General features: G+C 38.2%; 1 protein-coding gene across 1 annotated transcript in view; it reads left to right on the top strand.

Moving 5' to 3' along the window:
* LOC125032368 (kielin/chordin-like protein) overlaps nt 1-11,959 on the top strand; it is a 28,732-nt gene extending 16,773 nt beyond the window's left edge. Inside the window, exons 5-13 of the mRNA XM_047623464.1 lie at nt 1,764-1,979; nt 2,271-2,384; nt 3,261-3,387; nt 3,839-3,945; nt 4,339-4,522; nt 4,783-4,859; nt 5,351-5,407; nt 7,580-7,747; nt 11,955-11,959. Coding sequence (XP_047479420.1) covers nt 1,764-1,979; nt 2,271-2,384; nt 3,261-3,387; nt 3,839-3,945; nt 4,339-4,522; nt 4,783-4,859; nt 5,351-5,407; nt 7,580-7,747; nt 11,955-11,959 — 1,055 coding nt within the window. The remainder of the gene's footprint in view (nt 1-1,763; nt 1,980-2,270; nt 2,385-3,260; nt 3,388-3,838; nt 3,946-4,338; nt 4,523-4,782; nt 4,860-5,350; nt 5,408-7,579; nt 7,748-11,954) is intronic.
* The last annotated feature ends 5,541 nt before the right edge of the window (nt 11,960-17,500 follow it).

Raw genomic sequence — 17,500 nt, 5'->3', positions numbered from 1 at the left:
TCCTTAGGCCTTGTGAGAACAGCCGTTTTTCAAGTCAGTAGGTAGAAAGGTTGGTCACCAATGAACAATGGATAGCGTTAAAAGCAAGGCAAACTAAAGGGATATAAATTAGTCTTACTCCTAGCCCACCAAAACAACAAGAGCGTTTTTAACAGTTATTTCTCCAGTCAATTATTCCATTTGATTCTGTATGATAAGCGTTAGAAAAGGAGTAGCTAACCTCCAGATGTTGACATATACACGTGAAAATACCTCTTAAAGTTCACATGACTGGTTTGTGTAGAGGTGTCGAGGAGGACCGAAAGCAGTATTGAAATACCCATTTAGCCCTTGCATAACTCCCGCTTGCCAGACAGAGGAGTAAGCTGTATAAACCTCGTGTGATGGCTCCCACTGGTGAGAATGCAAGGAAAACTTTTCGATGGTGCCTACACGGTAACGAATTTGCACTGACAACATGCAAAGGTCCGGAAGCTGGTGGCCTGCCATTCATCTCTGTCTGATCCATTGATCCGTTCTTCTCGTATGCATCACATCTCCTAGACTTCTCTGAGTATGTTCGGGAAATAGTTTTATTCTGGAGGTACTGGTCTGTTTGCAGATTTCCAGGGCGAGCAGCAATAGGTGGGTTATATACTAACTTAAGTACATGTTGATGTAGGCTGGTAGGGATACACAGCTGGCGCACTACTTAATCAGGAAGCTTCTTCGCGTAGTACCAAACATCAAACTCACAACTGTATGCTGAAAAGGCATGAATGTGAATGGATATCTTCACATTACAAGAGACGTATTTAATCGGTTTCGATTATATCTGCGTCTGAAATACATGCTATAATCAAAACCGGTTAAATGCATATCTTGTATTATTAAGATAGACTTTCTTATTCATACCTATTTTGCATTTGTCAATATGAATACGGATCACAAAAGTATAAGTTACACATGGACAATTCACATAAAAGTTTAGTCATTTGAGGAAACTTAATCTGTGACTGTGGTGACATAAGGACCATATACCTGAACAAAGGGAGAGCGAGGCTATAAAAGAAAATGAATAAATATTTATGATATCCTCAGAAGCATTACTCCTGGATTCGCGAAGAGACATCAAAGCAAACTGAAGAATGCAAAAAATTGAAAAAGGGAAATGGCTCACACACACAAAAACAAACATAATAAAACAAATGGTCGTTGAAGTAACAGACTCTGTCAAAGCTTTTCCCATTTGATATTACTGTACATATATCTATGTTTGACAATCTCCCCCCCCTCTCCTCTCTCCTCTCCCTCTCCCTCCCCCCCCTCTCTCTCTCTCTCTCTCTCTCTCCCTCTCCCTCCCCCCCCCCTCTCTCTCTCTCTCTCTCTCTCTCTCTCTCTCTCTCTCTCTCTCTCTCTCTCTCTCTCTCTCTCTCTCTCTCTCTCTCTCTGTCTCTCTCTCTCCCCTCTCCTCCCTCTCCCTCTGCCTCTGCTTCTCCCTCCCCCCCCTCTCTCTCTCTTTCTCTTTCTCTTTCTGTGTGTGTGTGTGTGTATGTGTGTGTGTGTGTGTGTGTGTGTGTGTGTGTGTGTGCGCGCGCGCGTCTGTGTTCGTGTGTGTGTGTGTGCTTGCGTATATGCGTGCGTGCGTAAGCGTAAGTGTGTGTGTACGTACGCGTATGTGTGTGTCCGCGTACGCGTACGTGCGTGTGTGCGTACCCGTACGTGCACGTGTGTGTGTGAAAAGGGTAAACAGACTCATCAAAGTTCAAACCACGAATCTGCAGGTATTCCAGGGCCGTGGAGGAAGGCCCAAAGGTGTTTCGCGAGGGAGGAAGACCCGCGCCCCCCCGGCCACTGCGATCAGCGAACCCCCCGCTTCCAGTACGTGGCCGAGAGAGACCGGTGCGAGCCTGTCAGTGCCTGCGGTGGAAAGGCAGGCACGTTTCTTTCTCCTGAAGAGTGTCAGAGAGAGTGCCACACCGGAGCGCCGCCTGTGTCTGGTGAGGGGTCGAGTCGATTATTTTTGTTTTGTTTTGTTTTCTTGTTTTATTCGTTTTGATTTTTGTTTTATTTTTCTTGTTCGTGTCTTTTCTGTTTTTATATATATTCTCTTTTCTTTTCTGTTTTCTTGTTCTTGTTCTTATCTTTTCTGTTTTTTTATATATATTTTCTTTTCTTTTCTTTTTTTTCTCATATATTTTCTCTTCTTTTCTGTTTTTTCTTTTCTTTTCTTTCTTTTCGTTTTTCTTTCTTTTCTGAAAACTTACATACCACGACCTCTCCTTCTGCAGACGCCTCCTGCGACCGGTCCCAGTGCCCTTGGTCGAGATGGTCTCACTACCTGGCCAAGAAATGCCAGCCTCTCTATGACAAGGGATTCTGCTGCCCGACTGGCTTCTCGTGTCGTATGTTATCCAATGTTATCCAGGAGTTTCCACTACTATGCGGTGTTATCCAATAGTATCTAGTAATGTTCAGTGTATTGTTTATGCAAGACTATCCAGGAATATTCAGTGTGTTATGCACGACTGTTTAGTAAATATTTAGTACTGTTTAGTGTTATCCAGTATTATCCTCAAATATCTAATATTAATCAGTGTAGTGCTAGCTATTATTAATCATAATACTACTATTATTGCCTAATATCCAAAGTTATCCAGTGGTGTTCATTATTATCCAAAATTATCGAGGATTATGATCATTTTTTTTTTTCAAGTGACATCCTGTGTTATCCAGGTTATCTCTCCTTCTTTCTCTGTTCGTCTGTTTGATTTGATAAACCCCATTCACAGAATTGGGTATCAATGTTACCTTTATTTAAAGCCAACGTTTCAAAAACTAGATCCAGTCTTCATCGCGACAAAGATAGAAAGGGTATGAATAAGATTAATATTTTCACAATATAGGAGACGTATTTGATAAGTTTCGATTATATCTTCGTCTTAAATACATTCTATATCCACAGCACAAGAGATGTATTTGACCGGTTTCGATTATATCTTCCGTCAGAAATACATGCATTAGCCATCGTATTCTCACTACTGTACTGAATGTATTAAAGACGAAGATATAATGAAAAACCGGTCACATGCATCCCTTGCACTGTGAATAAAGAATGAATTAAAGACATATATAATCGAAACTGATCAAATACACCCCTTGTACCGTGAAGATATTCATTTCCATTCATACCTTCCCCATTCATAATTCATCTGGCGTGAGTCTGTGTGTCCCAATTCATCTTCTTACTCTTCAATGCACATCCTGGCATCCCTCAACAGCACAGGGCACACAGCTGATGCAGAATTCGACCAGGTGTTTCTACAGAGGGTCATTTTACCTGCCTGGAGAAGAGGTGCCTTTAGGAAATGACTGCCTTGGCGCTTGTCACTGTGTAGTTGATGTTTTGTAAGTGTAATGTTTTTGTTTGTTTCTTTGCTATCGTTTTAGTTGTGCATTGTGGTTGATGTTCGTTTACTCTCTTCCTTTGTTTTTTGGTTGTCTCTAATTTGTTATGTTGTTTTTTCATCTGTTTTTGTTTATCTCTAATCTCTGGTTCTCACGCACGCACGCACGCACTCACACACACATATACACGCAGGCAGGCAGGCAGAAACGCACGCACACGCACACACACGCACGCACACACGCACGCACGCACGAATGCACGCACGCACGCACGCACGCACGCACGCACGCACGCACGCACGCACGCACGCACGCACGCACGCACGCACGCACACACACACACACACACACACACACACTCCTCTTTTCCTTTCTCTCTCTCCGTGTGTCTATGCTTCCTTATTCTAATTCTTAAATTCTGACCTAACCATCTCTCATCTTCTCCCTCAAGGCCCGATATCAAGTGCCAAGTCGAGTGCCATGACATGAATCAACCTGGGCCAGGATGCCGTCATCTGTTCAAGCCTGGTGCATGCTGTCCGTATGCCCAAGACTGCGGTATGTAATAAGCCTTGATGTACAGAGTATCCCTTCCTTGTATAGGAAAGCTGTATAGTATTGAATTTGGGTATGATAAATGCACACTATAATAGTTATTTTGGGTTTTATCTCATTGTTTTTCTATGGTATATTCACTGTTGATTTTTCATCTCGCAAGTGGTAATTTCAGATGATATATTCACGAATTTATACTTAATCTATATTTTTGAGAGATTTTATAATTGGTATACTGCAAGTTAATGTGTCTTTAATTAACCGTTCTTACGTTTCTCCATCTCTCTCTCCCTCTCTCTCTGCTTCCCTCCCTCTCTCCTCTCTCTCTCTCCCTCCCTCCCTCCCTCACTCCCTTCCCCCCCCCCCTCCCTCCCTCCCTCTCCCTCCTTCTCTCAGAAGAAGACCAAATTTTTCCCCGAGACCAAAGAGACACGGTGACCTGTTCGTGGGAAAATAAAACATACCTCGAAGGTGACCGGATGACCTCGCATGACCTTCCTTGCCAGGCGTGTGTGTGTACATCAGCTTTCACCAACATTACAGGATATGGTTGTTACAGGATGGACTGTGGGCTGGAGAGGTAAGTAATTGTTGAAGCGGAGAATAGATTACGTAATTATTTGATTTGTCGTTATGTGTGTGAGATATACACTGTGTGTGTTGATATATGAGACGCGTGGAAAGAGTATTTAAGTATTTAAGAAAGTGTTTGAAAAGATTTAGTGTACATTTTTTTTCGTTCTATTCGGAAATGTATTATGCTATCAACACCTTTGTTTCATCAGTAATTCAGTTTTTTACGTATACTAAAATTGTTTGCTTGATAAACTCACATTGCAGGTATATTTCAAAGTTGCAAAGTGGCTGCACTCCAATTTACTCTGAGAAAAAGTGCTGCCCAATTGACTGGCTGTGTCGTAAGTTTATGTTTGTTTGTTTTTGTTTTGTTTTCATTTATTTGTTCTTGTTTGTGTTTGTATATTAATACAGAGCGGTGTTACACATACAAGCACACGCACACCCACGCACACACACACACACACACACACACACACACACACACACACACACACACACACACACACACACACACACACACACACACACACACACACACACATTGACTGCGTGTGTGCATTTCTCTGGGTGTCTCACAATAAATAAATCTTTTCCTGCACTGAAAACACTTGCAAACACATACACCCATATTTTTCGAACCACAATTTCTTTAAGAATCTGTATATGTTATTCAAATCCGTCTATCCTTTATCTATCTCCTTTTATCTATCTCCTTTTATCTATCTCCTTTTATCTATCTCCTTTTATCTATCTCCTTTTATCTATCTCCTTTTATCTATCTCCTTTTATCTATCTCCTTTTATCTATCTCCTTTTACCTATCTCTCCAGCCGGTGACCCACGTATCTCCCGTTCATCGATCAACAAAGCAATGCGAAAACATGCAGGTAACGTAATATATGTAATGTATAATATATTGATTCTTTCCTTTCTTCCTTCCTTCCAGAGATAGAGAGAAAGATAGATAGATAGATAGATAGATAGAGAGAGAGAGAGCAGAGAGAGAGAGAGAGAGAGAGAGAGAGAGAGAGAGAGAGAGAGAGAGAGAGAGAGAGAGAGAGAGAGAGAGAGAGAGAGAGAGAGAGAGCAAGAGAGAGAGAGAGAGAGAGAGAGAGAGAGAGAGAGAGAGAGAGAGAGAGAGAGAGAGAGAGAGAGAGAGAGAGAGAGAGAGAGAGAGAGAGAGAGAGAGAGAGAGAGAGAGAGAGAGAGAGAGAGAGAGAGAGAGAGAGAGAGAGAGAGAGAGAGAGAGAGAGAGAGAGAGAGAGAGAGAGAGAGAGAGAGAGAGAGAGAGAGAGAGAGAGAGAGAGAGAGAGAGAGAGAGAGAGAGAGAGAGAGAGAGAGAGAGAGAGAGAGAGAGAGAGAGAGAGAGAGAGAGAAAGAGCAGAGAGAGAGAGAGAGAGAAAGAGAGAGAGAGAGAGAGAGAGAGAGAGAGAGAGAGAGCAGAGAGAGAGAGAGAGAGAGAGAGAGAGAGAGAGAGAGAGAGAGAGAGAGAGAGAGAGAGAAGAGAGAGAGCGAGAGAGAGAGAGAGAGAGAGAGAGAGAGAGAGAGAGAGAGAGAGAGAGAGAAAGAGAGAGAGAGAGTGAGAGAGAGAGGAGAGAGAGAGAGAGAGAGAGAGAGAGAGAGAGAGAGAGAGAGAGAGAGAGAGAGAGAGAGAGAGAAGAGAGAGAGAGAGAGAGAGAGAGAGAGAGAGAGAGAGAGAGAGAGAGAAAGAAAGAAAGAAAGCGAGATAGATAGATAGATAGAGAGAAAGAGAGAAAGAGAGAGAGAGAAAAATTGTTCCAAGAAGCAGTTTCATTAATTAAGAAATTAAGTCCCAGTATTTCTTTATTCCTTTTCATTTAGTTTATTTTCGTTTCTGTTATTTTATAAAAAAAAAAAAATAATTCTCTCTCTCTCTTTAGCAGTTTGTTTAAAAAAAAATCTTCGTTTTTCTTTCTTAATATATTTATCTTACAGTTAAATGTTTATTTTTATTTTCATCATGTCATCCATATCTCGATATTTATTAGATCTATAATTTTCTTTATCTTTATCATTATCTTTTTTATCCTTATCATTATCTTTCTTGTCTTTATCATTAATTTTTTTTATCTTTACCATTATCTTTTCATATTTATCATCATTTTTTTTTATATTTATCATTATCTTTTTATATTTATCATTATATTTGTATTTATCATTATTTTTTATCTTTATCATTATATTTTTATCTTTATCATTATTTTGTTTTATGTTTATCATTATGTTCTATCTCTATCATTATCTTCTTATCTTTATCATTATTTTTTTATCTTTATCATTAGCTTTTTATCTTTATCATTATTTTTTTATCTTTATCATTATCTTTATATCTTTATCATTATCTTTTTATCTTTATCATTATCTTTTTATCTTTATCATTATATTTTTAGCTTTATCATTATTTTCTTATTTTTATCATTATATATTTATCTTTATCATTATCTTTTTATCTTTATCATTATTTTTTGTCTTTATTTTTATCTTTTTATCTTTATCATTATATTTGTATCTCTATCATTATGCTTTTTGTCTTTATCTTATTTATCTTTTTATCTTTATCATTATATTTGTATCTCTATCATTATGCTTTTTGTCTTTATCTTATTTATCTTTTTATCTTTATCATTATATTTGTATCTTTATCATTATCCTTTTTGTCTTTATCTTATTTATCTTTTTATCTTTATTATTATCTATTTATCTTTATTATAATCTTTTATATCTTTATCATTACATCTTTTTATCTTTATCATATTTATCGTTTTTTATCTTTATTATTCTTGATTATTCTCATCATTGTTTTTTTTCTTTTTTTTTTTTTCTTTTTTATTATAATCATTATTCTGTTTTATGTTGTTTTTCTCCCCCTTTTATTCCTTTTATCTATTATTCTATCTTTAAGCCGCATTTTTTCTTTATCTTCATCTTTATTTTGATTTGATTATCCACCTATTTTTGGCATTCGCTTTTCTTACCTTGTTTTCTTTTCATAACACCATTTATTTTTTTATTTATTTATTTTTCATTTTTATCCATAGCCCCTTCCCAGTCCACGTGCCGCCTCGGTGACCTGACCATTGCCACCAGGTCGCAGGTCAAGATCAGAGGAAGACAGGTCATCTGCAAGTGTGTCACTCCGCCTGAGTTGACCTGCGTTCGTTACGGGTCACGCGCGGAGGCTCAGGAGGGTTCCAGGATGAGGAAAGGTAAGTCGGGAATTCTAGACTCGTGGATTTGGAATGTTAGGGAGGGAAGGGAAGGGAGGGAGAGGGGGAGAAGGAGGGAGGGAAGGGAAGGGAGGGAGAGGGGGGAGAAGGAGGGAGGGAAGGGAAGGGAGGGAGGGATGGGAGGGAGAGGGTGAGAAGGAGGGAGGGAAGGGAAGGGAGGGAGAGGGTGAGAAGGAGGGAGGGAAGGGAAGGGAGGGAGAGGGTGAGAAGGAGGGAGGGAAGGGGAGGGAGGGAAGGGAAGGGAGGGAGAGTTTGAGAAGGAGGGAGGGAAGGGAAGCGAGGGAGAGGGTGAGAAGGAGGGAGGGAAGGGAGGGAGAGGGTGAGAAGGAGGGAGGGAAGGGAAGGGAGGGAGAGGGGGAGAAGGAGGGGGAGAAGCAGGGAGGGAGAGGGGGAGAAGGAGGGGGAGAAGCAGGGAGGGAGAGGGAGGAAAGGAGGGAGGGATGGGAGGGAGAGTGTGAGAAGGAGGAAGGGAAGGGAAGGGAGGGAGAGGGCGAGAAGGAGGGAGGGAAGGGGAGGGAGGGAAGGAGGGAGGGAAGGGGAGGGAGGGAGAGGGTGAGAAGGAGGGAGGGAAGGGAAGGGAGGGAGAGGGTGAGAAGGAGGGAGGGAAGGAAAGGGAGAGGGTGAGAAGGAGGGAGGGAAGGGAAGGGAGGGAGAGGGTGAGAAGGAGGGAGGGAAGGGGAGGGAGGGAAGGGAAGGGAGGGAGAGTTTGAGAAGGAGGGAGGGGAAGGGAATCGAGGGAGAGGGTGAGAAGGAAGGAGGGAAGGGAGGGAGAGGGTGAGAAGGAGGGAGAGAAGGGAAGGGAGGGAGAGGGGGAGAAGGAGGGGGAGAAGCAGGGAGGGAGAGGGAGGAAAGGAGGGAGGGATGGGAGGGAGAGTGTGAGAAGGAGGAAGGGAAGGGAAGGGAGGGAGAGGGCGAGAAGGAGGGAGGGAAGGGGAGGCAGGAAGGAGGGAGGGAAGGGGGAGGGAGGGAAGGAGGGAGGGAAGGTGAGGGAGAGAGAGGGTGAGAAGGAGGGAGGGAAGGGAAAAAAGGGAGAGGGTGAGAAGGAGGGAGGGAAGGAAAGGGAGAGGGTGATGAGGAGGGAGGGAAGGGAAGGGAGGGAGAGGGTGAGAAGGAGGGAGGGAAGGGAAGGGAGGGAGAGGGTGAGAAGGAGGGAGGGAAGGGGAGGGAGGGAGAGGGTGAGAAGGAGGGAGGGAGAGGGTGAAAAGGAGGGAGGGAGAGGGTGAGAAGGAGGGAGGGAAGGGAATGGAGGGAGAGGGTGAGAAGCAGGGAGGGAAGGGAAGGGAGGGAGAGGGTGAGAAGGAGGGAGGAAAGGAAAGGGAGGGAGGGAAAGGGGAAGGAGGAAGGGAAGGAGGGAGGGAAGGAAAGGGAGGGAGTGGGTGGGAAGGAGGGAGGGAAGGGAGGGAGGCGAGGGGGGAAAGGAGGGAGGGAAGGGAAGGAGGGAGAGGGTGAAAAGGATGGAGGGGGGAGGGGTGAGAAGGAGGGAGGGAGGGAAGGGAGGCGAGAGGGGGTGAAAAGGGGATGGAGGGAAAGAGGGTGAGAGGAGGGAGGGAGGAAGGGAGGGAGCGGTGAAAGGAGGGAGGGAAGGGAGGGAGTGGTGAGAAGGAGGGAAGGAAGGGGAGGGAGGGAAGGAGGGAGGGAAGGGAAGGGAGAGATGAGGGTGAGAAGGAGGAGGGAAGGGAGGGAGAGGGTGAGAAGGAGGGAGGGAAGGGAAGGGAGGGAGAGGGGGAGAAGGAGGGGGAGAAGCAGGGAGGGAGAGGGGTGAAGGAGGGGGAGAAGAGGGAGGGGAGGGAGGAAAGGAAGGGAGGGAGGGAGGAGGGGAGTTTAGTGAGAAGGAGGGAAGGGAAGGGAAGGGAGGGAGAGGGCGAGACGGAAGGAGGGAGGGAAGGGGAGGGAGGGAAGGAGGAGGAAGGGGAGGGAGGGAGAGGGTGAGAAGGAGGGAGGGAAGGGAAGGGAGGGATGAGGGTGAGAAGGAGGGCGGGAAGGAAAGGGGAAGGGTGAGAGGAGGGAGGGAAGGGAAGGGAGGGAGGGGTGAGAAGGAGGGAGGGAAGGGGGGAGGGAGGGAAGGGAAGGGAGGGAGAGTTGAGAAGGAGGGAGGGGAAGGGAATCGAGGGAGAGGGTGAGAAGGAAGGAGGGAAGGGAGGGAGAGGGTGAGAAGGAGGGAGAGAAGGGAAGGGAGGGAGAGGGGAGAAGGAGGGGGAGAAGCAGGGAGGGAGAGGGAGGAAAGTGAGGGAGGGATGGGAGGGAGAGTTGTGAGAAGGAGGAAGGGAAGGAAGGGAGGGAGAGAGGCGAGAAGGGTGGAGGGAAGGGGAGGCAGGGAAGGAGGGAGGGAAGGGAGGGAGGGAAGGAGGGAGGGAAGGTGAGGGAGAAAGGTGAGAAGGAGGGAGTGGGAAGGGAAAAAAGGGGAGAGGGTGAGAAGGAGGGAGGAAGGAAAGGGAGAGGGTGATGAGGAGGGAGGGAAGGGAAGGGAGGGAGAGGGTGAGAAGGAGGGAGGGAAGGGAAGGGAGGGAGGAAGGGTGAGAAGGAGGGAGGGAAAGGGTGATAGGGAAGGAGGAGGGGTGAGAAGGAGGGAGGGAGAGGGGTGAGAAAAGGAGGAGGGAAGGAAAGGGAGGGAGAGGTGAGAAGGAGGGAGGGAAGGAAAGGGAGGGGGGGGGGGAAAGGAGGTAGGGAAGGGAGGGGGGGAGGGTGAGAGGGGGAGGGAAGGGAAAATGGAGGGAGAGGGTGAGAGGAGGGAGGGAAGGAATGGGAGGAGAGGGGGAGAGGGGGGGGGAAAGGGAAAGGAGGAGAGGGTGAGAAAGAGGGAGGGAAGGATTGGGGGGAGAGGGTGAGGAAGGAGGGGGGAAGGAAGGGAGGGGGAGGGGGAGAAGGAAGGGGGGAAAGGGAATGGGGGGAGGGGTGGAGAAGGAGGGAGGGGAAAGGGAAAAGGGAGGGAGGGGGCGAAAGGAGGGAGGGAAGGATTGGGGGAGAGGGGGAGAAGGAGGGGGGGGGAAGGGAAGGGGGAGGGAGAGGGAGGGAAGGAAAGGAGGGGAGAGGGTGAGAAAGAGGGAGGGAAGTTTGGGAGGGAGGGTTTTGAGAGGAGGGAGGGAAGGAATGGGGGGGAAAGAGGGTGGAGGGAGGGGGAAGGAATGGGGGGGAAAGAGGGTGAGAAAGGGGGAAAGGGAAGGAATGGGGGGAGAGGGTGAGAAAGAGGGAGGAAAGGAAAGGGAGGGAGGGGGGGGGAGAAGGAGGGAGGAAGGGAAGGGAGGGAGAGGTTGGGGAGGAGGGAGGGAGGGAGGGGGGGAAAGGGGTGAGAAGGGGGGGGGGGAAAAAGGAAGGGGGGGGGAGGGTGAGAGGAGGGAGGAAGGGAAGGGGGGGGAGAGGGTGAGAAGGAGGGGGGGAAGGATGGGAGGAGAGGGTGAAAAGGGGGAAAGGGGAAGGAAGGGGGAGGAGAGGGGAGAAGGAGGGGGGGAAGGGAAGGGGAAGGAGAGGGAGGGAAGGAATGGGGGGAGAGGGTGGAAGGAGGGAGGAAAGGAAAGAAGGGAGAGGGGGGGAAGGAGGGAGGAAGGGAGGAGGGGGGAGGGTGAGAGGAGGGGGGAAAGGGAATGGGAGGGAGAGGGTGAGAAAGAGGGAGGAAGGGAAAGGAGGGGAGGGGAGAAGGGGGGGAAGGGAAGGAATGGGAAGGGAGAGGGTGAGAAGGAGGGGGGGAAAGGGGAAAGGAGGGAGAGGGTGAAAAGGGAGGAGGGGGGAGGGGGTGAGAAGGAAAGGGAGGGAAGGGACAGGGGGAGGGGCTGAGAAGGAGGGAGGGGGAGGGGGGGAAAGGGAAAGGGGGGGAAGGGAAAGGGAAGGGGGGGGGAATGGGGGGGGAGGTATTGGGATGAGGGTGAAAGAAGGAAAGGTACAATTAAAGAAGGAGGGTGACTTCGGGTGGGATTATTCTCGGGGTTAGTACGATTTCTTGATTTTCCTTTTAGTTAATTTTAGTTTATAGGGAAATTTTTTTAATGTTTTTTTTATTTAGATTTTTTATTTTTTTTTTTTTTTTGTGAAGTTTTATTTTAGTAATAAGAGATATAGTTAGTTTTTTTGTTTTTTTGGTATATTTTTCTTTTTTTTATTGTTAGTTTTTAGTGTTTCTTTAGAAATTAGATTAGAAGGATTTTTAAATAATAGATTATTTTCATGTTTAATTTATATTGTTTTGTTTTTTTAGCTTAGATCGAATTTGAATCGGAATTTTTTTTCGTTAGATAGAATGGAGGGACTGAGAGATGGTGAGAAAAAAGACAAAATATAAAGAGGATAAATGATAGATAGATAAGATATATAGATAAGAGAGAGAGAGAGAGAGAAAGAGAGAAGAGAGAAGATGGGGAGAGGAAGAGGAAAGGAGGAGGTGAGAGTGGAGAGATCGTCGGATATTTTTTTTAAAACTTTTTATTATGTTTGATGTAATTTATATTCCTTTACATAGTACATAATACTTACATACAAACTTCTTACATACTTACAAAAATACATACATTACACAATACTACAAAATTTCATAAAAAATACAAACATTTTTATATACATACAAATATCAACCATATTAAATATTAATTTATTTCTTCCCGCATTCAGCCCCTGCCCCACCCATCATGCCCCCGGGGTGTTTTTTGTCCCAAACGCAGCAACACTTTTTGTTCGAATGTTCTTGCACGATGAAACTTTTTTTCTGCAAACAAAGAGGAAGCCCAGGGAATGAGTACGTGTCGACTAAATTTGGCTCCCCCCAAACCCTTTGTTACGATTGTGTGTAACTTTGATAAGGCAAGATGTGTAACTTTGATAGGGCAAGATGTGTAACTTTGATAAGGCAAGATGTGTAACTTTGTTAATGGAAGATGCTATTTTCGTTTTCCTTTTGTTTTGTTTTATTATGATTATTGTTATTTTTAAAATGTATGTGAATGTATTTTTTGTGTGTTATAATTTTTGTTTATTAAGTTGTGGGAGATAAGAATGTCAAAAAGTATGTAAGACTTCATGGTTTAAAGTCATATTTAAATAAAATAAAATTGAAAATTATTGAAAAATTAATTTCCCCCGAAAATGTTTGTTTGGTTTAGCAAAAATCAATTAAGCATGAAGTTAAATGTTTATTCATTTCCTATTGATTATTTATATTTTTCTTCACAATTTTTTTTCTTTTCACAAAAATTTCAAGGTTCTTTCTTGCAATTATGTTAATGAAGTTATAAATTTTATATATCCCAAATTTTTATTTCTTTATAATAATTTCCCGGTTTGTTCAATCGTATTTTTCTTTTTTTTTTTTTTTTTTATTGGCCCGTATTTGCCCTGAAAGGTGATGTTTTGGTCAAATGTGTAGATAGATTAAGATTTGATAGATGTGAATATAGATGGATTGATAAGAATGTGATAAGATTTGTTAAGATAGGGAGAGGGAGAGATTGAGGAGAGAGAGAGAGGAGAGAGAGAGAGAGAGAGAGAGAGAGAGAAGGGACAGACAGACAGATGATAGATAGAAGATAGTTTGTGTAGTGTGCGTAAAATTCAAACAAACATACAAACAAAAATTAGTGACCCTGATGCTTTTTTCAAACTAAAAAATTTTTCCAAAAAGTGTCAGGTGAGGTGCAAACGTTAGAATAAAAGATAAAGATAGATAGTTTGATAGAGAGGGTGAATAAAATTTATTTTAATATATGGGCAGGGCAGAATAGTAATATTTAGATGATAGGTAGATAGATAGTTTGATAGATGATAGAGGAGATAGTAGAGAGTAGCAAGGGTGATAGATAGAGACGATAGATAGGGTTCGCAGATAGATGGTAGATAAATAGTACATAGTAAATTGATGATAGTTAAATGTTTATGAAAGGCAGATTCCTTCACTATTCAGAGTGTACAGAAAAAGGGTTGGGGAATGGGGGGGGGGGGGGAGACGTGGTCATTCAGCCTGAAATATTATCTTTTTAGATTTTCCTAATTCTGTTTTATCTTTTATTTTTCTTATGATAATGAAATCATAAGAATTAAAGATAATAACATTGGTGATAAATCTAATGATGTCAATGATAGTAATTATGATAATGATGATGATGATGATGATAATAATGATAATAATAATAATAATAATGATAGTAGTAATAATGATGATAATAATATTAATAATAATAATAATGGTAATAATAATAATATTAATAATAATAATGATAATATTAATAATAATAACAACAATGATAATAATAATAATAATAACAATAATAAGAATAATGATTATGATAATAATAATAATATTTACAATGATAATGATAACAATAATGACAATAATAAAAACAAGAATAATAGCAATGATAACAATAAAGATAATAACGATAACATTAATGACAATAATGATAGTAATAATAACAATAATAGCAAAAAAGAAATAAAATAAAAAATAAAGGTAGCAATAATAATAACGATGATCATAATAAGTATGATAATATAATACAAATAAAATTCATAGTAATAGTAGTTATCATAAAAAAAATCGTAATAAGGAAAACAAATTCAATGATAAATATAATGATAATAATGATAATGAAGATAATAAGGATGTTATGAAAAAAAAAATTATCTTGGCTATCTTCTTATCATTAATGGTTATTACTATATTGTCATTATTATCATTATCATTATCATCGCTGTTATTAAAATGTTATTAGGTTCATTATTGGTGCTATTGTTGATGGTATTATCATTATCATCATTAGTGTTTTTATCAGCGTTTCTGTTATTTTGTAATCGTTATTATGATAATTTTTGTTATTATTATTATCATTATTATTATTATTATTATTATTATTATTATTATTATTGTTGTTGTTGTTATTATCATTATTATAATTATCATTATTATTATTACTGTTATTATTATCATTATTATTATTATGATCATTATTATTTTTTCTATTATTATTATTACTGTTATTATTATTGTTATCATCATCATTATCATTATTATTATTATTATTATTATTATTATTATTATTATTATTATTATTATTATTATTACTATTGTTATTATTATTATTATTATTATTATTATATTATTATTATTATTATTATTATTATTATTATTATTATTATTATCATTATCATCCTCATAATTATTATTATTATTATTATTATTATTATTATTATCATTACTGTTATTATTATTATTGTTATTATTATTATAATCATAATTATTATTGTTAACATTCTCTTCATTATTATTAATATGGTTATCATTGTAATTATTGCTATCATTATCACTTTCATTATGATAATTATTTCCATCATTATTATTACGTTATTATTACTATCATTAATTATAATGATAATAATAATTAGAAGAATAAGAATATGATAATGATAATAGTGATAATAATGATAATGATAACAATAATCATTATTACTATTATTACCTATTATCATGACCATTATTATTATCATAATTATTATCATCATCATTATTATTATTACCACCATTGTTATAATTTTAATGATTAGTATTGTTATTATTTTCAACATGATTAACGGTAAATGTTACTATCTTTATTATCATTATTGCTATTATTATTAGTGTAGTAGTTGTAGTATTGATATTATTATAAAGGTATACATGAGAATGAATATTTTCACAATACAAGAGATGTATTTGACCGATTTCGATTATATCTTCGTCAGAAATACACAAAATACATCTCTGGTATAATGCAAACCGGTCATATACATCTCATGCATTGTGAACATATTCAATCTCATTCACTATTTTTCTACATTTGTCGAAATTGGTATGGTTCATTACTGTTATTATTTGATTTTATTGTATTAATTATAATACTAATGATAATGATATTGATAATGATAACAATAATGATTATAGCAATAGTAACAATAATAAGAGCATTGATAACAATAACAATACCAACAATGATAATGATAATGATAATAATAACGATAATAATAATGAGGGTAATGTTGATAATTATCTCAATAGTAATAATAATAATAATAATAATAATAATAATAGTAATGATATTGATAATAATAATGATAATAATAATAATGATCATTATATATAACGATAATAATAATAGTAATAATAATAACAATGGTAATAATAATAATAATTATAATAATAATAATGATAATAATAATAATAATAATAATAATAATAATAATAATAATAATGATAACAATAGAAATAATAATAATAATTAAAATGATGATATTAATAATATCAATAATCATAACAACAATAACAGCAACAACAGTAATAATAATAATAATAAAAATAGTAATAACAATAACAATGATAATGATCATAGTAATAATAATAATGATAACAATAATGATAATGATAATCACAATGATAACAATAACAATATTACTATCATTATTACCATCGTCATCATTATTTTAATTGGTATCATCATCAATATACTCATTATTATCATTTCGTTTGTTGTTATTATTATCATTATTATCATCATAATTATTATTACTATTAATATCACTATTATCCATATTATTACTAGTATCATTATTATCATCACTATCAATGATTTCTTTATTATTATTATTATTATTACTGTTACTGTTATTATTATTATTATTATTATCAGCATTATTATCGTTATCATTAATGACATTAATATTCTTTTTCTTTCATCTTCCTCTTTTTATTATAATTATTATTATTACTATTATTATTGTTATTATTGTTATTATTGTTATTATTATAATTGTTATCATTATCATTATAATTATTATTACTGTTATTAATGTTATTATTATCATTATCACTAATAGTATCATCATCATTATAATTGTTATCATTATTATTATTATCATTATTATTATTACTATTATCATTATCATTAATATTAATATTATCTATATTAATATTGCCATCATCATTAAATTCATAATAATTACTGTAATTATTGTTCTTATTACCATTATCTTTTTATTCTGATTATCATTATCATTAATATTGCTCTTATTATCATCATTATTATCATTATTGTTATTATTATTATTAATATTATTATTATTATTATTATTATCATTATCATTATTATTATTATTGTTATTATTATTATAATTATTATTATTATGATGATGATTATTATTATTATTATTATTATTATTATTATTATTATTATTATTATTATTGTAATCATTATTATTACCATTATCATTATTAACGAAAAATAATAAAAGTAATGACGATCATAATGATGCTAATAATAAAGATAATAATAATTTTTAAAAATGTAGTAATAATAGTGATAAAAGTGATAACAATTATAATGATAACAATAGCAATAATAATTATAGAATAATAATAAAATAAAAATAACTGTCATTGTTATCATTATCACCATTATTATTGTTGTTGTTGTTATTATGATTGTCATTATTGTTTTAATCATTATCATTATTATTTTTTATTACAGTGATTTTTACAACTATTATTATCTTATTATTTTAATTATGTTTGTTATGATTATTACTAATTATTAATAAAGATAATGATACTAATATTGTTATTATTATCTAATGACAATAATCATCATTACCAATATCATTTTATTATTATTATAATTATTACCATTAATTTAATTATTTTCATCATTATTCATATCATTTCTATTATCATTGTGAATGTTAATATTATCATCATTGTTGTTATTATCATTATTATTGTTTATTACT

The sequence above is a fragment of the Penaeus chinensis genome, chromosome 14 (genome assembly GCF_019202785.1).
Source record: "Penaeus chinensis breed Huanghai No. 1 chromosome 14, ASM1920278v2, whole genome shotgun sequence".
NCBI classification, from domain to species: domain Eukaryota; kingdom Metazoa; phylum Arthropoda; class Malacostraca; order Decapoda; family Penaeidae; genus Penaeus; species Penaeus chinensis.
Note: the sequence above shows the minus strand (reverse complement) of the source record. Positions and strands in the feature narration are given on the sequence as shown.